Consider the following 25118-nt stretch of genomic DNA (forward strand, 5'->3'; position numbering starts at 1 on the left):
CTTACCACATCCCAGAATCATTTATTCAAGAAAGTCAATTCACTAAGCTTTGTGTTAACTTGGCCTAGATCATTCCTCATCTTACTGCAGTGGTAACCTTAAAAACAAAACAAAACAACAACAACAACAACAAAAACAACCCACAGCCCCACTACTAGAGGGAGCAGAATGGAGGCCCAGTTCCTTCAAAGCCCAATCCCAAGGAATTGGTGACCCCTAATGAGATCAGACTTGTCTGTACTTGACCTTACATGAACATTCTCTAGTTCTAGATACTTCCCCAGAAGGTGTTTTTAGAAAACAATTGCAGGCAAGTGTTTTGACCGAGGGGGCAGTTGGGACAACAAAGAGCCTGTGTCATAGACTGACAGAAAGCAGAGGAATACCGTATCCATAGGAACTCTGAGATGCTCATACATGTGCTTGGGAAATGGAAGACCACAGCCATACTCCTGAGCATCTGGAAGGCTACGCACCTGTGTATGCTTGAGCATAGGAGGCATACCTGAGGAAAGTCACCCCTGGCTGACCTTGAAGTTCTGCACAAGTAGAAGGGGTGCCTCCAAAAGCACCCACACAAGAACCCCAAAGGCGGGAAGGAAAACGGGTTCCTTAGAGAAAGATGGTCAGAGAAATAAGCAGTGACCCAGACCCTGCTCCAACGTGCATGAAGTATGTGAGGAAAGAGGAAAGCCTTTCTTTTCCTCATCTATCAGGTCCATGAGCCTGAGTGCATGCCTCCCAACGTGAAGCACCTCAGTGTAGAATCCTGTTATACAAGTAGAGGCTAAGGAATCAAAAGTGGTGAGCCTGCATCTCAACCATAGTTCTGAGAGTCACTGTGCTTGAAACTTGCCATGAGGGAGACAGGCAAAAGTGGCTTAAGCCAGCATGATCTGGGTTCAAACTCTGCCTCTGTAACTTCCTACTCAAGTGATGTGAATAAGACAGCCTGACATCTGAGTTCTTTCAGTAGCATTTTCTTTAACAAGCAGTCCAGGATCCAAGGGACACGGCCAAAACAGGTGGCTCAGCACTAGTGACTTCGTATGTACAATGGACCAGGGGCAGGAACCCTGGAGATGACAGATAATAAATAGTGTGCCCAGGAGCTGTACAAGTATGGATTTCCTAGAAGGAAATGCAGCTCTCTGCCTCATAAGTCCTATTGGAAGTAGCAGCCAACTTCATGATGCTGTCCCAAAGCCACAGTTTCTTATGGTTCTGTCAGTTGTTAATGATGTGAACATAAACACGTTAGCCAGCGTCTCTCACTTTCAACTCTTATCATTCACAAAATGTGGATGATAGTGGTTTCATTGCAAGAATAGTGAAAATCAGCGACATGTTTGAATGTGTGCTACCTGCCCAACACTTTTGTAGGAACTTCACAACATTGTTTCATTTGTTTTGGTATTTTAAATAGTGCCTGGAACAGAACAAACATCTCATAGACATAGGTATCAAAGAGTTGTTACAGGCAGAGGCAGAACTACTAGGATTACAAAAGAAGTGCCTTCTCACCCCAGTGGGAAGAACAGGATGTAGCAGAGAGAAAAGAAAGGTGTCATAATGTTGGGTGTGGCCTTCTCAGAACTGCTGGATGATTACAAATTAAACATCTCACCAAATCATCCCAAAGGACAGACTGGAGTTGCACTTTTCATCTGTAATGTTTGTGCTCTCTGAATGTGAGAAGCAGCTGCCAGAATCCCGTGCAAACCAAAGGGAGGGCCATGTCCCGAAAGAGCAAACTTTTTTTTTTAAACACATTCAATTTTTTTTTAGATTATTTGATGTGTGTGAGTGTTTTGCCTGCATGTGTGTATGTGTACTACATGTGTGCCTGGTACTTTTGGAGGTCTGACGAGGGCACTGGGCTCCCTGGAACTGGAGTTACAGATGGTAGTGAGCCACCATGTGGGTTTGGAATCAAACCCAGGTCCTCTGCAAAAGCAACGAATACTTTTAAGCACTGAGCCATCTCTCCAGGCACAGTTTCTTATAGGGAACCAATACTAGGGGACCAGAAGGAAGCACTGGGGTATTTCTGGGCCATTTACCCTATGGGTATTCTAAGTAGTGGGTTTTCTTTCCTCTCATTTTCTTTCAGGGTTATGCTCCTGGCACAGTGTTGATGGGCCAACCTGTCCTGTGAATGTGCTCAGTCTGAATAGTGTGTAGCTCTTCTGCCTAGTGAAGGCCTTCAGGGTGCGTTAGTGGTAGCAAGGAAGTGACTAAAAGAATTGTTAAAAACAAGCCACCAGTCTGGACCTGTGTAGGGACATGAAGGAGAAGCACTTTAAAGTTGGAGGGGGCTGACAACCTACACTTACCATGTAGATTGTCAACTATTATTGGTTCTTTGTAACATTTTTCATACAAAAGAGGCAAGGTTCCTGCTTTCCGTCAAACAAGGGCACATAACTATTTGGTTAACTTAATAATCTTTGGCTTGGATTTCAGATTCAAGAGCATCTGACCCTACGGTGCTGCTAACATGTAGCTTCAGCCTTTGTCAGTAACATGGAGGCTGTATCCAAGCAGGCGCCTGGAACCAGGGGTGAACCTGGATCTTGAGACGTCTGACCCTTATCTAATTTGGGAAAGGCCCGCTAATAATCACATGCAGAGTTTATTAATATAGAAACTGCTAGAGGTCCAGCCAGGACTCTGGCAGGGCTTGTGCCATGAGAAGCCTTTGAGTTTAGACTCCATTCAGCTCTGGACAAACCTATCTTGGTTGGGGCCTTTGAGCAAACTGCTGTAAGGCAGGGAAGAGAGAACTCCAGTTTAAAAACACTCCAGGAATTATGCACTGCCGTGTCACACAATTCCTCTTCTCTTCTTTGGTAACCTGCCTTTGGAAAGATTCAAGAAGCTTGTGTCCCACCATGGGAAATGTTTCCTGAAGAAAACTGTCTTCATCTATTACTAAGAGCAGGGTGTTGAGCCCTAACACTAGACGCCAGCTCTCAGCATACACTTAGTTGGTTGTGTCCATTGTCGTCAAGATTTTTTTTTAAGATGAGTTCTCACTATTCTGCCTAGGTCAGCCTTGAACACTTGGACTCAAGACATCCTCCCACATCAGCATCTGAGCAGCTGGACCTACAAGCACACACCATCCCGCTTCACTGTGACAGTCTGTGACAGTATCTGAATTCTGAAAGGTATAGTTTCGTTTTTTGTTTTTTGTTTTTTTTTTTGTTTTGTTTTTTTTGTTTTTTTCGAGACAGGGTTTCTCTGTGTAGCCTTGGCCATCCTGGACTCACTTTGTAGACCAGGCTGGCCTCGAACTCACAGCGATCCGCCTGCCTCTGCCTCCCGAGTGCTGGGATTAAAGGCGTGCGCCACCACGCCCGGCGAAAGGTATAGTTTCATTCAGATGAAATCCCAGTTAGCTCTGCTTTTCTCCATCACTAGGAAGTAGCCCTCCTTTCTGTTAAGATGGACACAGAGCCTTTTCTAACCCACTGTCCACACCTACTCTGCCTGAAAAGTGGGCCCTCTGGTTCCCTTCCCCAAGTTAGGAGTCCTCATGGTGCTGAAGAGAGGTGACAGCCACAAAGAGCCTCTACAGAGCATGCGGCCCCGTACATCCCAACCCGTCCTCCAATGGGAACCAACTGTGACTCTGGGCTTCTGATCTGCCAGACAGGCTACAGTCACCCAAAGTCAGGTTCAGAGCAGAAATGCCACTGAGTTAAATGCCCTCCTGGACACTAAATGTCACACAAAGTGGGAGTTTTAATTTTTTATTTTTGACACAAGGGTCTATTACTAGTCCAACACTGCTTCTAATTTATGATCCTCCTGCCTCTGTCTCCTGAGTGCAAGCACTGGTATTTAAACATGTGCCGTAATGTCTGACAAACAGAGAAGATTTTAGCTAAAAGCTAATGAAATTCACATTCTTCTTAAGGAAGAAAAATATTATACGGAGCCAGGTAGTGCTATGTGCTTTACGTTTTCAGCCATGCGGCTCACTGCAGATAGCATCTTTCCCCATGCTGCAAAAGTGCCTTGTACTCACAGATAATCCATGGCTTCAGGAGCATAGACTTCCTGAAAAATACTGTTCTGGATGATAGGGAGAGAAGGCCCAGGGCAAAGTTTCAGGAGATGTGCACTTTACATTTCTGAGAAAGCACCTACATATTGCAGGATATTTGATCCCATTGTGAACCCTGACATTGTGGACTGTAAAACCCTGTTTCTTGTTTGGTGTGGTTGAGCCCTAACACACACACCTTTAATCCAGGAACATTTTATTTATTGTAAACAGGTGATTATGGTGTGGCTCAGCCCTAGCATACACCTTTAATCCAAGAGCTCTCTGTACACAGGATTCAATAAAGTTAACCCCAGGTCAAGAGGAAGAGCAAGAACCAGCTGACAGGGATTAAAGAGTAGGAGGGACTTTGAGTTAAAGGGTATTTAAGACGGTGTGGGTAAGAAGAGGCTTAGGTTTTATTGTTTTTGGGTTTTTTGTTTGTTTGCTTTTTGTTTTGTTTTGTTTTTGTTGTTGTTGTTGGTTTTTGCTTGCTTGTTTGTTTATTTGCTTTTTCTCTTGGGCTTTCAGCTGAGCTGGTGAGCTTTTTGGACTTTTTCCTCTGAGATGTGAACTGAGTAGGAAGGTCAGCTGGGTGCTTTCTCTGCCTCTCTGAGCTAGCAGGTTTTCACCCCATCATCATCTGGGTTCCGAGTCTTTATTGGTAAAATCGAACATTTGGGATTTTCATTTTTTATAATAACACCTACACCTTTTGCTCCCCGGCGGGCTTGGTGTTAATCTTTGCAGCTCTATGTGACATCCATTCAAGTAGCTGGGAAGTATATGGGAGAAGGAACTACAGTGAAACTCACAAGGGGGTTTCTGAAAGCATTCACACATCAGCGCACAGCACTGGGGCCCACGACAATGCCTAGTGAATGCTGCTTGGGTGGCGTGACTTGTGGTGCCTGTGTGGAAGGTCAGGACTAGGAAAGCAGAGCACGTGCTGTAATTTACACAGGTCTCCTGGCCTCCTGTGCCTTAGTTTCCTCATTGGGAAAGAATGAGTGGACCCTAAGACAAAGTTTCCACAGTTCACACAGGATCTACAGCCAGTGAGTCAATATTACATAGGGCCTTTAACACACACACACACACACACACACACACACACACACACACACACACACACACACTTACATGTGCTTAATTAACTTCTAATTCACTTACAACTTCTGTAAAAACTGCATTCCATGCCATGCTTGAAATGTCCCAAAGCTCAGTTCAGTGAGTAAATTGCATCCAAGGTTCCTAAAATAATAAAAAGACACAAGCCAACGAAAAGATACTCCTTAGAACATTTACATTTGTCTTGATTCTAATTTATATATAATTAAACATAAGTTCAATACTTTCTTCATTTGCCAAAGAATTCTGGGGATGATGCTGGCTTATGATTTACACTTTTGATATGTAATACATTAGTTACAGTAAATGCTCAAAAAAAATTTCAATACTCTTTACTCCTCTAAGAGAGGAGTTTTTAGCCCTGTTGGCATTTTGGGTTGGACCACTCTTTGTTGTATAGGTTTGCCCTACATGCCGGAGAATGGGAACAACTATGAAATTTAGGCTCACTAGATGCCAGCAGCTGATCCACAATTGCCAGGGGTACACTGCTACACTGAGTGAGAACTGGTGCCGCCACAATTCACTCTGACTTATCAGAATTATCACATTCATCTTACTACAGACTAAAAGGATTCGGCACAGAATTTTTATGCCCTTCTACCAGCAATAAAGTTTTAGTTTTGTGCAAAACAAAGGGCTTTACCCTGACAATTTCATATGCCTACCTCTATCTCATTATAGTTTGCTTTTATCTGTCCCATAACTCTCTGCCCTACTCTTCTGGTCTTCTCCCTCCGTATACAGTCTTACTCTCCTGTCTTGTTACACACATACGCACAAACATGCTCACACACACACCCATATGCACACATATGCACATACAGACACATATGAGTGCATATGCATGCACACAGCTGATTGTCCATATTTGAGAAAACATGATGCTTTATCTATTTTTATTTCATTATCCTCTCTCCTTCTCCATCCTTCTAGACTTGCTTCACCCTTCATACTCCATCTTCTACTTTCAGCATATACACACACACACACATACACACACATCTGGGAACGTAGCTCACTGGCGGGCACTTTCATAGCAAGCACAAGACCCTTGTTTTGTCCTCACCACCAAAACAAACAAAAATGCAATATTTGTCTTTTTTGAGTCCAGCTTATTTCCTACTAGCAAAGTTGTAAGTCAGACACCCAAAATGTCCCAAAAAAGGATTAAAATTCAAATATAAAGGGGTTATGTTTGTAACTTACATATACTTCAAAAAAGGTAATGACTCAAATGTCCTTCTTTCAATATAACGTATTTTATTGCAAGATAAATCCCTAGGAAACATAAAAAAAAGAAATATTGTTTTGCTTAGCTATTAGATATCTAGTTTATATGACTAATAGAATTTAGAGTGGATAATAGAAAATACACTGTTTTTGTTTAAACTCTAAACCTTTGGATTTGATGATTTTAGAGCCACTTACCCTGTTCATCCACCTCCCAAGAGGCTCACTCTTTATGATATTCAAATATATAAAATAAAACTTTAGATCTTGGTAGATGTTGGATTTAGTCATTTTGAGAGACTCTGTGACTGTGTATATGTGTGTGTGTGTGTGTGTGTGCGAAACAGTGTCTTTCCATGTAGGCTACCCTCAAACTCGCACTTCTACCTCAGCCCCCTGGGTCCTGGAAATAGCGACAAGTGCCTGGTGCCGAGACAGCTGCTGCTGATGCAGGTTCCCAGCTCTGTTTCAGACTTGCTGATGACCCAGTAACTGTGCACTGAGGAGGAGTGACGCCAGAACCCAGTTCTAGGAGCCCTTCAGGTGATGCTGCGAGGCTCCTGGCTGGCTGAGAGCGCTGCTCCAGTGCCGTGGGCCTCATCATGGCACCTTGACTTACTGTTCAGATCCCCAGAAGGCCTGGCTGTAGAGGCGCTCATGGGCTTTCCTCTAACTCGTGTTTTTAACTTTTGTCTCCACTCTTGTGTTTAGTGCCTAGCATATTCTCCTCAAAGAGACCTATCTGGGGCTGGTGAGATGTCTTATGATTATGGACAGCTGTGCCCAAGCCTAATGGCCTGAGGTCTACGTCCTAGACCTCTGTGGTGAAAGGAGAGGACCAAACCCTGCAAGTTTTCATCTGCTCTCCACATGTCTCTAGCATGAACTCTCTCTCTCTCTCTCTCTCTCTCTCTCTCTCTCTCTCTCTCTCTCTCTCACACACACACACACACACCAAAAATGCAGACATAAAGGTTATTTAAAAAAAAAAAAAAAAAGGCCTGATGATTTCCAATGACACGCCAAGATCTTGTTCAATTGCTTTGCTTGCCAGATGTGGTGGTATGCGCCTTTAATCCTAGCACTCGGGAGGCAGAGGCACTGGATCCCTGGGTAGGAAGCCAGCCTGGGCTACCAGGTGAGTTCCAGGATGGGCAGAGAGGGATACAGAGAGGAAAACCCTGTCTGAGTGGGGTTGAGGGTTGCTGAGATTTTTATTATTGAGTTGGTGAATGGTAGGGGAATTTCTGGAATGTTCATTTACAACAAACTTCTCGAGTTATACTTTTTTTTTTTTTTTTTATGTTTTTAGACTGGGTTTCAATATGTAGCCCTGGCTGGCATAGAACTATCTAGAAACACCTCTTAAACATCACTTCCAATATCTATTTCTGACATGGCCATAAAAATTTGTACATTGCAAACCTTAATACCAGCCGGTTTTTAACAGTTTTATTTTGTTGTTTAGCTAATTACTTAAGATTGCAATGTTAAATTTAATTCAGATTAATTGTAAGAGCAAGCTGGGTATGGTAGGAATGTGTCTACAGTTCCAACATTTGGGCTGGAAGACTAAGGTAGGAGGGTTGGAGTAAGTTCAAGGTCAGCCTAGTCCATATAGTGAGACCCAGGCTTAAAAAAAAAAAAAAAAAAAAGAAACCCCCCTCCCTCCAAAAAAAGAAGGGTATGGGATATAGCACAGTTGGTGGAGTGGTTTCCAGCATACAGGAAGCCTTGGGTTGTAGAGTCTTCATTGAAACAAACTAAAATCTTTTCTCCTCTTCTGTGTCATCTATGTTCTAGTTAATTTTAAAAACGTCTCTGCAGGGGGGGGGGTGGGGGGGGGAATGCTAAAACTGGCAGACAGTGGTAGTGCACACCTTTAATCCCAGCACTCAGAGGCAGAGGCAGGTGGATCCCTGAGTTTGAGGCCAGCCTGGTCTACAGAGCAAGTAAAAAAGAATGAGGTGTTAAAAGCCAACCTTTGCCCTTTTGAGAATTCAAGGGTAGTCAGAGCTACATTAGGCCATGCTTCAGAAAGGGGAAAAAATCTGTTAAAACGCTCTGGGTTAATGATCTTCAAACTAATGCAGGTGGCATGTTTTTTCTCTTAGCTGAAACATCTTGAAGTTGGTATTAATTCCTTCTACCCTACTATACTATATTTGTGTGTGTGTAATGGTTAGTAGAGCAAATATTTTCAATTTTGCAGGCCACACACAGTCTCTGTTGCATATTCTTTGCTGATTCTCTTTTTTTCTTTTTTAGCACTGTTAATGGTTTGGGTATGAAGTAACTTCCGCACTCCCCCTGCTGCCCCACCCCCACTAAAACTAAGGAAAGGGTCATCTATTTCAGGTTTTGTTATCACAGCTGGGAGCTGTTGGTCATGACCCTAACCCTAACACACCATGAGGTAACCCCCCATGAGTCCCTATCTGAATGTGCCCTGAGGGCCTGTTTGGAGGTTGCAGTACACGGAGGCATGTCTTGCTCTGCCACAACCTTCCTCACCAAGGCCCAGAAACAATGGAGCCAGCTGTCATGAACAAAAACCCTCTGCAGTGAAGGGTCAAAGTGAATCTTTTCTCCCTCAGGTTGTTCCTATCAGGCACCCTGTCACGTCAACAAACAAGGCACCGCACAGGTCCTCTAAAGGTGCCAGACCACTCCTAACGCACGGGCCACACTACATGAGAATACGATCAGCCTTGCTTGAGGTATGACACGATCTAATACAGCATATGCCTTAGAACACGAGGCTTGTGCTGTGTGGGTTTCAGTAATTGCTCAGATCTTACTAACGTTTCCCTCTGTAAGTGGAGTTCTTCTATCTGAAGCTAGTCTGTATGATTTGAGAAACTTAAAACGCATTGAAGGTATTTTAATGTTAGAGATGGGCTGAAATCCCCACAGGCTGACATAACTGCAGATTTGATTTTATTATGTTTTTAGAGCCAGGGTCTTGCCAAGCAGCCCTGCAACTGGAATGAAAGCCACTATGTAGACCATGCACATCTCCAACTTGCAGCAGCCTCCTGTTTTCTACCTCCTCGGTGCTGGAACTACAGGCAAGCCCGGCCAAACCCAGTCAGTAATTGCAGGATTTTATTGCTCGAAGAGATGTTAGTATCTATCTAATTCAAACCCCTTGTTCAGCCACAGATAACTCATAACTTACAAATAGATATGCTTAACTAACTTACAAAACCTGGAGCGATAGCAGGCCTTCAAATGAATCCTTATGTAATTCAGTCAGGTGATTTTCACTGAGAATTCTGGAAAATTAAAAGGTTACCCGGATCAAAATCATCAAATAGATGGAGAACATCCAGTGGTGAATTGGGTTGGAGAGATACACGCTGTCATATGCTATTGCCTAGAACGTAAGTTGGTTCTACTTATTTTTAGGGCAATTAAAATTTCATATATACAATGGTTTTCACCCTAGGGACTCCACTTCTCTGTATCTAGTCTACAGAAACTTGCGCATGTTCAGAAAGAAGTATGCAGGTCATTTATTACAGCCATATATGTAACAGAAAAAACAGATAGTCTTTAAATATCAGCAGGGTAATATTAAATTCTCACTGATATGTACATACTATGAAATATGCAGGACTGGAAATAAATATAATAACCCTTTGTGTGTTAAAAAGAAACTTTATCATAAAGTGAAAATAAGTTGCAAGATATTATCATCTATGTAAATGATAAAGAACTCTGACAAATCTATTTTTCCGTACACAGAGGTATCTGAAAGAATATACGCTAGTTCACAGCAGTGGTTACCTGGCCTACTTAGTTTTCCTTCAGCTTGACACATACTAGGGCCATCTGCGAAGAGGGGTGTCTCAGTTGAAAAAAATGTCTCCACTGTGGGCAAGTGAGACATTTTCCTTATTAATTATTGATGTGTGTGTGGGCCCAGCCCATTATGGGTGGTGCCATCCCTGGGCAGGTGGCCAAACATGCCGAGCCAGGAGGAGCAAGACAGTAAGCAATGTTCCTTCATGGGCTCTGCATCAGTTCCTGACTGCAGTTCCTGTCTTAAGCTCACGGACTTCCTTTCATGATGTCTTAAATTGTGAGATGAAATAAACTCTTTCCTTTCCCAGTAGCTTTTGTTCATGGTCTTTATTCACAGCAAAACAAAACTAATACATTGCCTCAGAGGTGCAAACTCAGTGTACAAGGAAGGTATCTATAGACGTAATTTTTTTTTCTTGAGGCAGGGTTTCTCTGTGTAGACTTGATTGCCCTGGACTCACTTTGTAGACCAGGTTGGCCTCAAACTCACAGGGATCTGCCTGCCTCTGCCTCCCGAGTGCTGGGATTATAGGCATGCGCCACTGTGCCCAGCTTATACCTGACGTTTAATTTGTATCCACTAAGAATGTAATCATAGGCTAGGTCTGTGGCACACCCGTAAGCCAGCACTCAAGAAACAGAGGCAGGGAGATCTCTGTGAGTGTGAGGCCCGCCTTGTCTTTTTAGTGAGTTTCAGGCCAGCCAAGATTAGAAAGAGAGAGAGAGAGAGAGAGAGAGAGAGAGAGAGAGAGAGAGAGAGAGACAGAGAGAGAGAGAGAGACAGAGAGAGAGAGACAGAGAGAGAGAGACAGAGAGAGACAGAGAGAGACAGAGAGAGAGAGAGAGAGAGAGTCTCTCTGTCTCAAAAAAAAAAAAAAAAAAGCCAAAAAATAGAAGTCATCCGCAGCAAAATGACCCAAAGGAAAGAGGACTTGCTGCTAAGACTGAAACCGGCGTTCAATCTCCTGGACCCACAAGGTAGAAGGAGACTAAGTCCTACAAGCTGCCATCTGACCTCCAAACGCATGCTCTGGCTTGGTGTGCTCACACAAATGCATACAAAATAAAACATAAAACGTTCTTTGGCTGAATTGATGGTGTTTGAGCCTACAGCCTCATACATGCTAGGCAACTGTTCTCCCTTGAGCTATGTTTAGCCCCTACACAATTTACCAGAGAAATTCAGTCAATTAAGGTTGATTTGGGTTGTGAAGAGGATACCTTTTCTCAGGGGTATTTACCTCAAAATCTGAACCAAGAAGGATCTTACAGTGCTGTGTGTGTGTGTGTGTGTGTGTGTGTGTGTGTGTGTGTGTGTGTGTGTGTGAATGTGTGTATGTCTGTGTGTGTTTTGTATTCATATTTGGAGAAAACATACTCACAGTTTCTCAGTCCAACGGTATGCTTTCCATACATTTTTGTCAATGTAAGAAATATCATTTCCTTGGAAATTTCTGTGAAGAAACAGTTCATATACTTGAATAAATAGGAAAAGAATAAGCACAATCAGTTAAAAAAAAAAACCCATTTCACCCTCATGGAGGTGTTCAATACAAAATGAAGGAAATGACCAACTTTCTAATCTCCAGATCACCAGTTTCCAAGGGAGCAGAGTTAACAATGCAGGGCTTTCTGCTGCAAGTCGGGGGGGGGGGGGGATTTCCTCAAAAGCTGAACTTCTAATTTCTGGGCTCACATTTCACTTTTCTCTTTGCTGTACAATCTAGAGCCCAACTCTAAATTTAACCAGTCACTAAATCCTGTCTTCTCTTCATGGGCCATCGTGGGAGAGGGCCTGGAGACCATTATATATATGGATTTTAAATGGTCCAAGATAAGAGAAGGGTGAAATATGCCCATAATCCTAGCACTTGAGAGGCCCAGGCAGGAGAATTGGAAACTCCAGGCCAGATTATACTACTATTCTGTCTTTATAAAACATTCTTCTGCCTTATTAATTTTTCTCTATTTCCTGGAGACTTCTAATGGCTTTCCATGTCTCCCTTTGTCATGTTCTAGAAACCACGATTGACGTCCCAGATCTTATACAATACCTTCACTTGGTTTTAATTTGACTAGTCTAAATTTCTATCTTTCTTATAGCCATGCCTTAGCCTAGGTTGAATTCTCTGTCCAACAATTATAGACATCCTTTGAGTCATAGGTCAAGGTTCACTGTTCCCTTCCTCCTATACTTTATTTTCATGTTCTAGAGACAGTACCATACATATGTGACTCTCACAGCTCTTAGCCCCAAGTTGTGCACAAAAGATTATATATCCTAGAGCAAAGATGAGCTCTGGACATAACTGAGAGATTTCAAAGTATTAACAGCTAGCACTCATGTGTGTTAAGAACTAGGTAAGTATGCCATGTAGTCAACTAACCCTCGCAACAATCCTATGAAAGAGCAGTTATCAGACTCCCCACTTTGTAGGTGAGAAAGTTCATTCACAGCTAAGCAGTCATCCTAGAGTTGCAGAAAGACCTGGGGTCAAACCCCAGGAGTCCAGCTCAGGAATCTAATCTAACCACTCTGTTGCACTCTCACTAATGAGATGAGTTATAAAGAGGCTAGAGTGAAAATGGAAGATCCAAAATTGAGCAATGATATTGGAGGTAAACATGTGGAAAAAAGAGGACCAGCTACCAAATGATTGGAGAAGGGGCCTGTAGTAAGAAGATGAGGAGGACAAGGAAGAATTCAAAAGCAAAGGTAAGAGCAGAAAGTCAGTCAGTGTTGGTTGGGGTGACAAAAAAGATCCAGTAAGGCTTTGAGGGAAAGGCTGCCATGTCAAGTAGAATGCAAAACAGAAATAAGAAAAGATAATCCTTACAAAACAGTTAAGGTGCCCTTGTAGGTGTTGAGCCTTGGCACAGGCACTTGGTGAAGTCTCCTCATTGGGTTGAGATGAATACACAATAGGGTGTCATTTTCACACAAGCAAAAGTCACATAAGTTGATGCTCATGGAGGCATTTTGTTTCATTTTAATAATTAACTCTTTTTCTGTATTAACATTTGCAGCATATGGAGTTAAGGTAAATTCCATTTCCATAGGTTCAAGCGTGACTTCACTTGGGGTTTGCTGGGTCTGACCCTCTATAATTTCTGAGTTTGGATGCTGACCCTGATCTTGAACTGATGCCAGAACTGTTGTCTCGTAATGCTCTGTAGACTGAGCCATTGTAACAGACTGTAGAGTTGTGGAAGACGCTGTGTGTGAAGACTGAGTTGTGACTTCAGTTGGATTTGGCTGCTGAGTCTGAACCTGGTTTGGAGGTGGCAGTGTCACCTTACTCTGTGTTGAAGCGGGGGATATAGTTGTCGGGGCTTCAGGATGTGTGCTCTTTGGAGTAGTAGCTGTTGGGGCTGTTGAAAGCCTGGTCTCTGGATGAGCAGTTGTTGGAGCTGTTGAAAGCCTGGTCTCTGGATGAGCAGTTGTTGGAGCTGTTGAAAGCCTGGTCTCTGGATGAGCAGTTGTTGGAGCTGTTGAAAGCCTGGTCTCTGGATGAGCAGTTGTTGGAGCTGTAGAATGCGTGGTCTCTGAGTTTGTATGCTGAGATTGATCATGAACTATTGCTTGAACGGTCACTTCAAAGTATACTGGGGATTGAGCTTTAGTCTCCTTCGGCGACTCTGTAGGCTGAACTGGTGCAGAACGTTTAACCATTGTAGCAGGCCGTGGAGTTATGGAAAACTCTGGGCGTGAGGGATGAATGGTGACTTGAGTAGGGTTTACATGCTGAGCCGGAGCCTGGTCTTCTGGTAGAAGGGTCACCTCCTGTTGTTTTGGAGGAAGAGCTGTATTATATGAGGTTGCAAAAAGTCCAGCGTCTAGACTGGATAGTGTAGTTATGGCATGCTCTACTTCTGTCTGTTGAACTGTGACGTTAGGAAAAACCGGATGCTGAGTTTGATCCTGAATTGGTGGTATTTCATAAAACACGGGAGCTTGAGCAGCACCCTCTTCGTGTGGCTGTTCAGGCCCAGGAATGATCTCCTGTGTGTTTGCAGAAGGTTCATGCAAATGGGAACTTGGAGTCATTGTAAGTTCCAGACCCAATGGTTGAACTGGGACTTCAGTTAGATTTGAATGTTGGATATGAACTTGCTCCGGAAGTGTCATCTGATGGTACTGTGAAGGAGAAACTGTAGTTTCCTGTGAGGTTGTAGGACGTTCAGTCTCTCTAGTGGGTTCTGAACTTATGGGGAGTTCTAGGTCCAGGGGCTGAAATGAGACAAGAGGTACTGTTGAAAAGTGAGCTTGAGCATGACCTGGTGTTGGAACTGTCACCTCAGGGCTTACTGTGGTTGGAGTGACCACCTCTGTAGGTGGGTCTGAGGGCTGAGTTGTGGTCCCCCGCACAGTTTGATTAAGCTCTACCATAGTAGTAGACTGTGGAGTCATGCTAAGTTGCAGCTCCAAAGGCTGAAGCGTGGCTTCACTTGGGTGTGGATGCCGAAAAGGAACCTGTTCTGGAGGTGTCATCTGAGCATGCATTGGAGGAAGGACTGTGGTCATCACTGGGGTTGTAGACTGTTTAGCCTCTGTAGTGGGGTCTGGAGTCATGGTGAGTTCAAGGTCCAAAGGCAGAAATGAGACAACAGGAGCTGTTGGGTACTCAGCAGGGTTCTGAGTGGGTGCTGCAACTGCCGCCTCCTGAAATACAAGGGCTTGAGCCTGTATTTCTTTAGGTGAATCAGAGGGCTGTGTTACATTTTCTTGCATAATTTGAGGATGCTCTACTTCAGCAATTGTTTGTGGAGTTATGGTAGGTCCCAGATCCAGTGGCTGGACCGTGACTTCAGCTGGGTGGAGATGCAGGATGGGAGCCTGAGGTGGCTTTGGAGGAGGAACTGTAGTCATTGCGGTTGTAGGCTTTGAACTTACAGTGGTGAGATCCAGGTTCAAGGGCTTAAGTGAGACAACAGGTCCTGTTGGATGCTCAGTTTGATGCTGACCTGGTGTTGGAACTGTCACCTCCTGATACACTGGCACTGGCACTACAACCTCTGTGGGTGGCTCTGTAATCTGAGTTATGCTCTCTGGCATAGTTTGAAGTTCTACCTCAGGAGTTGGTTGATGTGTTATGGTAGGTCCAAGATCCAATGGCTGGACCGTGACTTCAGCTGGGTGGAGATGCAGGATGGGAGCCTGAGGCAGCTTTGGAGGAGGAACTGTAGTCATTGCGGTTGTAGGCTTTGAACTTACAGTGGTGAGATCCAGGTTCAAGGGCTTAAGTGAAACAACTGGTCCTGTTGGATGCTCAGTTTGATGCTGACCTGGTGTTGGAACTGTCACCTCCTGATACACTGGCACAGGCACTACAACCTCTGTGGGTGGCTCTGTAATCTGAGTTATGCTCTCTGGCATAGTTTGAAGAAGTTCTACCTCAGGAGTTGGTTGATGAGTTATGGTAGGTCCAAGATCCAATGGCTGGACCGTGACTTCAGCTGGGTGGAGATGCAGGATGGGAGCCTGAGGCAGCTTTGGAGGAGGAACTGTAGTCATTGGGGTTGTAGGCTCTGAACTTATGCTGGTGAGATCCAGGTCCAAGGGCTGAAATGAGACAACAGGTGCTGCTGGATACTCAGTTTGATGCTGACCTGGTGTTGGAACTGTCACCTCCTGATATACTGGCACTGGCATTGGCATTACAACCTTTGTAGGTGGTTCTGTAATCTGAGTTGTGCTCTCTGGCATAGTTTGAGGAAGTTCTACCTCAGGAGTTGGTTGATGAGTTATGGTAGGTCCAAGATCCAATGGCTGGACCGTGACTTCAGCTGGGTGGAGATGCAGGATGGGAACTTGAGGCAGCTTTGGAGGAGGAACTGTAGTCATTGCGGTTGTAGGCTCTGAACTTACAGTGGTGAGATCCAGGTCCAAGAGCTGAAGTGAGACAACAGGTGCTGCTGGATACTCAGTTTGATGCTGACCTGGTGTTGGAACTGTCACCTCCTGATACACTGGCACTGGCACTACAACCTCTGTGGGTGGCTCTGTAATTTGAGTTATGCTCTCTGGCATAGTTTGAAGAAGTTCTACCTCAGGAGTTGGTTGATGAGTTATGGTAGGTCCAAGATCCAATGGCTGGACCGTGACTTCAGCTGGGTGGAGATGCAGGATGGGAGCCTGAGGCAGCTTTGGAGGAGGAACTGTAGTCATTGCGGTTGTAGGCTCTGAACTTATGCTGGTGAGATCCAGGTCCAAGGGCTGAAGTGAGACAACGGGTCCTGTTGGATGCTCAGTTTGATCCTGACCTGGTGTTGGAACTGTCACCTCCTGATTCACTGGCACTACAACCTCTGTAGGTGGCTCTGTAATCTGAGTTATGCTCTCTGGCATAGTTTGAAGAAGTTCTACCTCAGGAGTTGGTTGATGAGTTATGGTAGGTCCAAGATCCAATGGCTGGACCGTGACTTCAGCTGGGTGGAGATGCAGGATGGGAGCCTGAGGTGGCTTTGGAGGAGGAACTGTAGTCATTGGGGTTGTAGGCTCTGAACTTACAGTGGTGAGATCCAGGTCCAAGGGCTGAAGTGAGATAACGGGTGCTGCTGGATACTCAGTTTGATGCTGACCTGGTGTTGGAACTGTCACCTCCTGATATACTGGCACTGGCACTGGCATTACAACCTTTGTAGGTGGCTCTGTAATCTGAGTTGTGCTCTCTGGCATAGTTTGAGGAAGTTCTACCTCAGGAGTAGGTTGTGGAGTTATGGTAGGTTCCAGATCCAAAGGCTGAACTGCAACTTCATTTGCATGGGAAATGTGAACCTGAGGGTGCCTTGTGGTTGTAGGAGGCTGAGTCTCTCTTGTAGGCTCTGAACTTACGGCGGTGAGATCCAGGTCCAAGGGCTGAAGTGAGACAACGGGTCCTGTTGGATGCTCAGTTTGATCCTGACCTGGTGTTGGAACTGTCACCTCCTGATTCACTGGCACTACAACCTCTGTGGGTGGCTCTGTAATCTGAGTTATGCTCTCTGGCATAGTTTGAAGAAGTTCTACCTCAGGAGTTGGTTGATGTGTTATGGTAGGTCCAAGATCCAATGGTTGGACCGTGACTTCAGCTGGGTGGAGATGCAGGATGGGAGCCTGAGGCAGCTTTGGAGGAGGAACTGTAGTCATTGGGGTTGTAGGCTCTGAACTTAGAGTGGTGAGATCCAGGTCCAAGGGCTGAAGTGAGACAACAGGTGCTGCTGGATACTCAGTTTGATGCTGACCTGGTGTTGGAACTGTCACCTCCTGATTCACTGGCACTGGCACTACAACCTCTGTGGGTGGCTCTGTAATCTGAGTTGTGCTCTCTGGCATAATTTGGGGAAGTTCCTCAGGGATTAATCGGTGAGTCATGGTAAGTTCCAGATCCAAATGCTCAACTGCAGCTTCAGTTGGGTTTGGGTGCTCAATTTGATGTGGGAATGTCACCTGAGGATGTGGTGGAGAAGGGTTAGTTCTCTGTGGTATTTGAGTATATTGTGAAGTTATGGCAAGTTCCAAGGGCGGAAATGAGATAAAGGATGATGCTGGAAACTCAGCTTGAATCTGACCTGGTACTGGAACTGTCATTTCATATGTTGGAGGGTGAGCTACTATATTGTTCATTGACTCTGGAAGCTGGTATAGGACCACTTCCTGGGGTGGAGAAAGCTCTAGCTCCGTGGGAAGTTCTGAAGCCTGTGTGTGGATGGGCTGTAGCACTGGCGATGGTTCCATATTCTCAGAGAGGTCTGCAGGTTGAGAGCGGGTCCTATGCTGCCCTGGAGAAGGTACGGCACCCATTGTGGAATCTGCAGGTCGATTTAGGCCTTCCTGCTGAGTAGGAAAATACGCCTGTTTGTGAAGATCTGTTTTCTGAGCTATGGCCTTTTGCCGAGAAAATGTAGTTTCGGGGAATTCTGCTGTGTGGGAAGGATATTCAAATTGGTCTTGCAAAAATTCCACTTGTTCAGTGGGAGCTACAGGTTGTAGTAGGTCCTCCTCCTGAACCTGAAAAGAGGGCTCTGGAGCTCTGGTGCGCGCTTGGTTAAAATGCTTAACTGTGGTTTTATGGAACATTGGATGCACATATCTGAATATTGCTTCTAGATCTTCAGGTGTCAAGAACACGCTGGCTGGCACTGGAGGAAGAAAGACATCCTCCTTAGGTGGTTCTAGAGGCTGATCTGGTAGTTCCTGAGGTGGTGTAAATTCCTCACCCAGAGAGTGCGTTAGGGTTGGGGACAAGTTACCCTGCTGGCCTAAAGAAACTTCCTCAGGAAGATCTTCAGGCTGGGTTGGGACCCCGTGATAAGCCGGAGAATACTGCTGATTTTCAGGGGGGTTTGGAGGCTGAGTTGTAACTTCTTCTTTATGGCCTTCTGAAGGGCCAAACTCATCAATCACCTCTGGAGGCTTCGCTGTGACACTGGGTGACACTGGAGGACTAACCTGACTATGAACCAGGGGAGGACCTGTTGCCTCATGGTGTGCTGGAGGTTGAACTACCATCTCATTAGGTAGCCCTGGAGGCTGCTCTGGGCTTTCCTGCTGGGCTAAAGAAGGTTCAACTCCCTCTAGGATTTCCAAATTTCCATTTGTGCCCTCCTGCTGGCTTAGAGAAGGGTTATCATACTGAACAGGCTCTGGAGATTGAACTGGAGCCTCCTGTTGATTTGGCAAAAGTTCACCCTCTTCAGGAGGCAGAGTTACATTTGGATTGGTATGCTGGGTTGTAAAAGCATCTACATCCTTTTCTGGGACTGCAATTGGTTTAACTGTAGCCCCATGGTGCACTGGAGGAGGCCCCATTTCTGCCGAGGCTTCTGGTGTTATGGTAAGCTGCAGATCTGGAGATTTAACAGTTGCAGAGGGCCAGCTTGGATGGTGAGTTTGATAGTGAATTATAGGTGAAACTGTCATTTCATGGTACTCTGGAGACTGAGTTGGCTTTTCTTGTTGGATTATAGTTTTATGCTTTGAGGCTTGAGGTGGAATTTCCAGCTCAGAAAATTGAGCTGGCTGTTCCTGCTCATTGAGAAAAAATTCCTCTTCTTCAGTATACTCTGGACGATGCACTGGGGACTCCTGCTGGGCCAGAGAATACTCAATCTCCTTGGTAGGCTCTGAAGTTATGCTAAGTGCCAAGTCCACAGGTCTAACTGTAACGTTTGGCAAGTGATAATGGTGTTCTTTGTGCTGAGCTGGCCGGACTGTCACTTCATGAATTGGTGATGGCATTTCAACTATAGTCTCAATAGGGGATTCTGGAGCTTGAAGTGGAACCTCTTGCTCAATTGCAGGGAGCTCTGCAGGTGTAACTAAGGCTTCTGGCTGGTTTTCAGGACCTGGTCCCAACTCAGGAGACTCTGAAGGTTGAGCTAGCTGCTCTAGTTCAATAGGAGAAGATTGATCCTCCAGAAGAGAGTCTGGATGTTGTGATGGGACTTCCTGTTGGGTTGGAAGCTCCTCCTCCTCTTCCTCAGCTTCCTCAGGTTGTTTAATTTGGGATTCCAGCTCACTTTCAGACGATTCGCCCTCCCCAAGAGGTTCAGCTGGCTCCAGGCTAGGAAAAGGTTCAGCCTGGGCAAGAGGACCTGGAGTCTGAGACGGAGCCTCCTCCTGAACTGGAGATGTCTCAGCCTCCTTGAAAGGCTTGGAAATTATTGTAACTTCCACATCTGCAGGTTTGATTGTGGCCAGAGTATCATGGTGAATTTGATCCTGACTAGGACGTGGAATTGTTACTACTGGGCTTTCAACTATACCCTGCCCTGAGGACTCAGGAGTTGGAAGTATAACTTCTTCCTCAACTGGAAGGTTGACTTCTTCAGGGGGCCTTGTAGGTAGAGCTGGGACATCCAGCTGGCTAGCAGACGTTTCAAGGCCCTCAGGGAGTTCTAAAGTCTCACTTGGGCCCTCTTGTTGGACTAATGAAGGCTCCAACTCCTCAGAGAGCTCTGAAGTTGGAGCTAAGGGCTCTTGTTGGGTTAATGAAGGTTCTAACTCCTGAGAGAGCTCTGGGTTTGGAGCAGGAGTCTCTTGTTGGAGTAATGAAGGTTCTACCTCCCCAGGACCCTCTGAAATCTGGGTTGGGACTTCTTGTAGGTTTGATGAAGGTCCTGCCTCCTCAGGACTCTCTGGAAGATGGCTGAGGGCCTGCTGCTGGCTCAGAGTATGTTGGGCTTCCTTATCTGCCTCTGAACTTACTGTGAGCGCCAGATCCACAGGCTTCCCTGTGACATCTGGCAAGTTTGAGAGCTGAGCTTCATTTCGATCTGGAGATGGGACATTTATGGCAGGCTGCTCTAGTGCTCCAGCATCCTCAGAAGTAAACTGATGTTGAGGTGGGTTTTCCTTCTGGACCAAAGGCTGGCCTTCCTCACGGAGAGGCGGGGGACGATCTGAGCCTTCTTGGACCATGCCAAGATTCTCTGATTCTTGCGTTTGTGCCTCTAGCTGGTATTCTGGAGGTTCAGCCTGCTCAGAAGGCTCTGAAGGCTCCTCTCTGTTTCCCTGGGATGGCAGAAGAAAGCTTTCATAATACGCTTCGTTCCTACTTGGAGCCCCATAATCATACTCTATAGTTTCTTTTTGGAGTTGAGGTTTTGCAAATTTGTTTTTAGTTCCAACTACCACCTTGGCAAATTGCTTGTGTGGAGCTAGGTTTTTCTTCAAGCTCTGGGTTGAAGCTCTGAGCTTTGTGACTCCTGACATCTCACTGTCTAGAGGTCGAACAAGTATTTCATATAGCTGATTCTCTGAAGCCTCATCTAGGTTGGAAATACTTTTGAATTGTGGAGCCTGATTTTGATTCCTATTTAGCTTTAACATGTTCTTTTTCTGCTTCCTGTGTCGAGTCATTGGGCTGGCCAGGTGTTGACGTGAAACAGTGAACTTATCTGACTCTCGGTGCCGCTCCGCAGAGGTGTCCGTAACTTGGAATGAAAGAAAATTGTCCGTTAACTTCCGAGGTGGGGAGAACATCCGGGAGGGAGCAGAGGTCCGGAGGTAATCAAAGTCCCCTGCGCCTGCCTGGGATGTACGAGATTGTGGGGATTTGGGCCGATGATAAGAAGGGTGCCTAGACCACAGCTTGGTCGGCACCCAGGGCTCTGAAGTCAACCGAACTGGGTTCTGAGACCGCTTTCCAACGGGGTATGCCAGGGTCACCACCAGTAAAACTTGTCCAGTGATGAGAAGACTTAGCCCGCAGAAGCGGAAGCCCAGCGGCGTCATGACACGTGGTAAGGACATGCAGTATGGAGGAGATCCACAGTGCTGCGCTGCCGAAGATAAATAAAATGAAAGAATCTTGAGCTCAGGGAGCCTTGGCAACTGTTGCTGCCTGCCCCTGTCCTTTATGACGGGACACCTTTGTTATAAAAGCGTTACTAAGTGATTCTGCACTACGAAGGGAAGGAACCTTCTACATGACAGGGCCCAAGTATTCTTACGCAGGCTGAGAAGAACACCGGTTTCTTTGGGGTCTACTAACTCTAACCCGGATTTAGGGCTCAGTCCTCGGTGGTTCTTACCCAGCAGCTCTTTGTTTTGGTGGGCGGAACTTCAAAGGAAAGTATCCAGGCAGGGCGGGGCGTGTTTCAAAAGTACCAGGGTCCAGGCCCAGGCTCTTTAACCATTATATTCTTTTTCAATCACAAACAATCCCACGTTATAACCATTACAATAGACCAAAAGTTTGTGAGTGTTTTGGGATAAAGAATAATTTTGTATGTATGTTCTGTAAATATGTCCTTCCCACCCTAAAATGCGCTATTTAAATAATAATAATAATAATAATAATAATAATAATAATAATAATAATAATAATATATTATTATTATTATTATTTTATTATTTTTCAAGTACACCGATATGCTTTCATGTTAGCTAAACGGTATGGTATTTCCCAGAAGGAACATATATGCCCACCCATTATGCTACTGATCCAAAGATTCTAAATTTTGTTTCAAGAGTAGAAGCTAAGTTAATATGTAAAGGACATTTGTGTAGTTACTGTAATCAGGGAGGTTGAGGGTCCCTCGGGTGATCATTAATTTGGTCTCAAGGGTCCCAGACAGCCAATGTCATCACAGGCTAGTGATTTTCTAGTGAAGTCAATGAATGAATTTCATGGGCAACAGGAAGATGGATTTTTTAAAAAGAGTTTGTTTCAGGTTCATAGGCGAGAGCTTAGAATATAGGAAGCCACCTGCAAACATACGTGCACACACAGAGAGGTGCATGCACAAATGAACACATCTTGAAAAGCAAGAAAAAAACATAGGAAGCAAGCTGTGCCCCTGCAAGCGCAGGTCCCGAAGATGCCTTGCTATTCTGAGAGCCCCTATCTAGGGGTGATCAAAGCTTTAACAGATGGAGGCATGAGCTACCCAGGTGCCCACCCAGGGAATATGCATATGCCTCTCCATTCAAATAGCCGGTCTCTGGATTGGAATGTAGGTCATGCCCTCATACATCGTTTTTTTTAGGAAGCTGTGGTCGTTGCTGTCTGTAATGAGAAGAAAAGTAACAAGAAACTGTAACCAGTGTTCCTAAGTATTTTTGGCATTTCTGGCCTCTGACCAAGACAAGAACACAGAACTGCTGGGTTTTGAGGTCCTTGCCTTTCAACTGCCTAAATGTTTATTTTCTCCTGATTTTATCAATGCCAATTGTTGATGGCTTAAAAAAAAAAAAAAAATAAGTGTGCTATAAAGATAGAAAGCTAACGAAAACTCTTTACCAAGCTAGCATTGTTAGTATGTTAACCCTTTTTAGGTTTCTGTTTGTGCAGTCCTAATTGTATCATTGCAATCCCCCTTAAATAAAGGTACTCAGACTGCTCTGACATTACGCACTCCAAATGTAACTTCCTCACAAAAGACATTTGACACTGATCATCTAAGGGATGGATCTCCAAATAATTACTTAAATTTCAAATTAGTGTTCTTTAAATGCTTGTTGTCAGAACCAGGTATGATGGTGCTTACCTTTAATCTCAGCACTCCAGAGGCAGAGCCAATGCTACACAGTAAGATCTTCCTAGTTTGCCTAAAATTGGCCATAAAGGATCTATTGGACGATGTAATTTCTTGACCTTTGTTACTCCACCAATGTGCAATCATATCAGACTAACCATGGCAGAGCTACTCCTGGTAACAGGGCTCCAGGGAATACTGTCTAGGAAGGAGAAGAGTGTTTCTAGAACCGAAACAAACCAATGCCGCACTGAGCGCAGTGGCGCCTGTCCAGAATTGCAGCATCTGAGAGGGTAAGCACGAAGATTGTGAGTTTGAGGTTAGGCCTGGGCTATGCTGTACAGCAAGGCTCTGTCTCAAAGCCAACAGCAAAAACTCAGGGACTCTTGGGAGTCCGTCCATGGATAACTAAAGCCAGGAAGTTGTGGGGAAGTGGTTCTCATACGTGTTTTTGGACCCTGGGTCCTACATGTGTGCTGTTTATGACATGTGTTTCCAGCACAGGCACAGTTCACCTCAAGATTAAGATGTATAAACAGAGTGGGGAAATGTGACCTTCCTGGTAGCACGAGTCTATTCTAAAAAGACACTTGTGCTCCTCCCTTTGACTAATGCACCATTGGAACGCTGGACCCCAAGGAATTGGAATTCCCCTCCACGCTCTCACCAAATCTCAGATTGGGAGAAGGAAAAGACTGAGACAAGAATGGGTTAATGGCTGCCATGACCTGGACTTCTTCCTTTTTTTTTTTTATTTTTTTTTTTTAAGATTTATTTATTCTGGGGGGCTGGGGAGATGGCTCAGAGGTTAAGAGCACTGACTGCTCTTCCTGAGCTCCTTCGTTCAATTCCCAGCAACCACATGGTGGCTCACAGCCATCTATAATGGTGTCCTCTTCTGACCTGCAGGTATACATGCAGACAGAACATTGTATACATAATAATCTTTAAAAAAAAATTTATTAATTCTGTATACAGTGTTCTGTCTGCATGTACAACTGCAACCAGAAGAGGGCACCAGATCTCATTATAGATGGTTATGAGCCACCATGTGGTTGCTAGGAATTGAACTCAGGACCTCTGCTCTTAACTCTTAACCTCTGAGCCACTCTCCAGCCTGACCTGGACTTCTTACTTGTACATACCCCTAACTCTCTAACGATAAGCACATGTCAGAGTCCTCGAGATGAATTCTGGAACCATGGGACCTCTTTATCTCTTCTTCTTCTTTCTTCTTCCTAATGTGACTACAGTGAATGTCCTTTCTCTGACTTTCACTATTACTTCTCTCTCTCTTTTTAAAATGTACTTATTTTTATGTGTTTTGTGTTTGAGTATATGCATGCATACTGTGTACATACAGGTGCCCACAGACGCCAGAAAAGGGTGTTGGATCCCTTGGAACTGTAGTTACAGAAAGCGTCACAGAAAACTGTGGAGCGTCTTATACGGGTGTTGGGAACCCAAACCCACTCCTCTGCAAGAGCAGCAGGTGCTCTCAACTGCTCATGCTCTTCTCTCCCCTACCCTTTAATTGGCACATGCAAAATGAGTAGCTGAGCCTAGTTTGTTAGAACTGCCAGGGCCCAGGCTTGATCCCGAAAACTCCAGCAGCACCCACACTGGCAAAGCATCCCTGTTCCGTGCCAGGAGTCTGCATACAAAATAATTTACCACGTGGCTCCTCCACCACAGCTGTTCTCCCCGAAACCACTGCCTTATGCTACAGTTCCTTGTTCTTGCCTAGCCTACTGTCCCTTTGCACGATATTCAACAAACCTATTCTCTTCTACTCTGGTCTCAAGAACGAATGTATTCATCCCTGGCCTGACAACTCCTTCCTCTCTACCATGTCTCAAACATGCACCTGCTTCTCCTTAATAAAGCTGGTTACTCAAGGTTCCTGTCGCAACTTACTCTACACCAA

At 45.0% G+C, this 25118-nt stretch overlaps 1 protein-coding gene across 1 annotated transcript in view; it reads right to left on the reverse strand.

The window, feature by feature from the left end:
* The window catches only part of LOC127200696 (leucine-rich repeat-containing protein 37A-like), a 33379-nt gene extending 19964 nt beyond the window's left edge, over nucleotides 1-13415 (reverse strand). The window contains exons 1-5 of the mRNA XM_051159100.1: nucleotides 13066-13415; nucleotides 11611-11682; nucleotides 9625-9696; nucleotides 6395-6466; nucleotides 5228-5308 (exon numbers count right to left, since the gene is read on the reverse strand). Coding sequence (XP_051015057.1) covers nucleotides 5228-5308; nucleotides 6395-6466; nucleotides 9625-9696; nucleotides 11611-11682; nucleotides 13066-13415 — 647 coding nt within the window. The remainder of the gene's footprint in view (nucleotides 1-5227; nucleotides 5309-6394; nucleotides 6467-9624; nucleotides 9697-11610; nucleotides 11683-13065) is intronic.
* Nucleotides 13416-25118: the final 11703 nt, after the last annotated feature.

This window comes from Acomys russatus, chromosome 16, assembly GCF_903995435.1.
Source record: "Acomys russatus chromosome 16, mAcoRus1.1, whole genome shotgun sequence".
Taxonomy (NCBI): domain Eukaryota; kingdom Metazoa; phylum Chordata; class Mammalia; order Rodentia; family Muridae; genus Acomys; species Acomys russatus.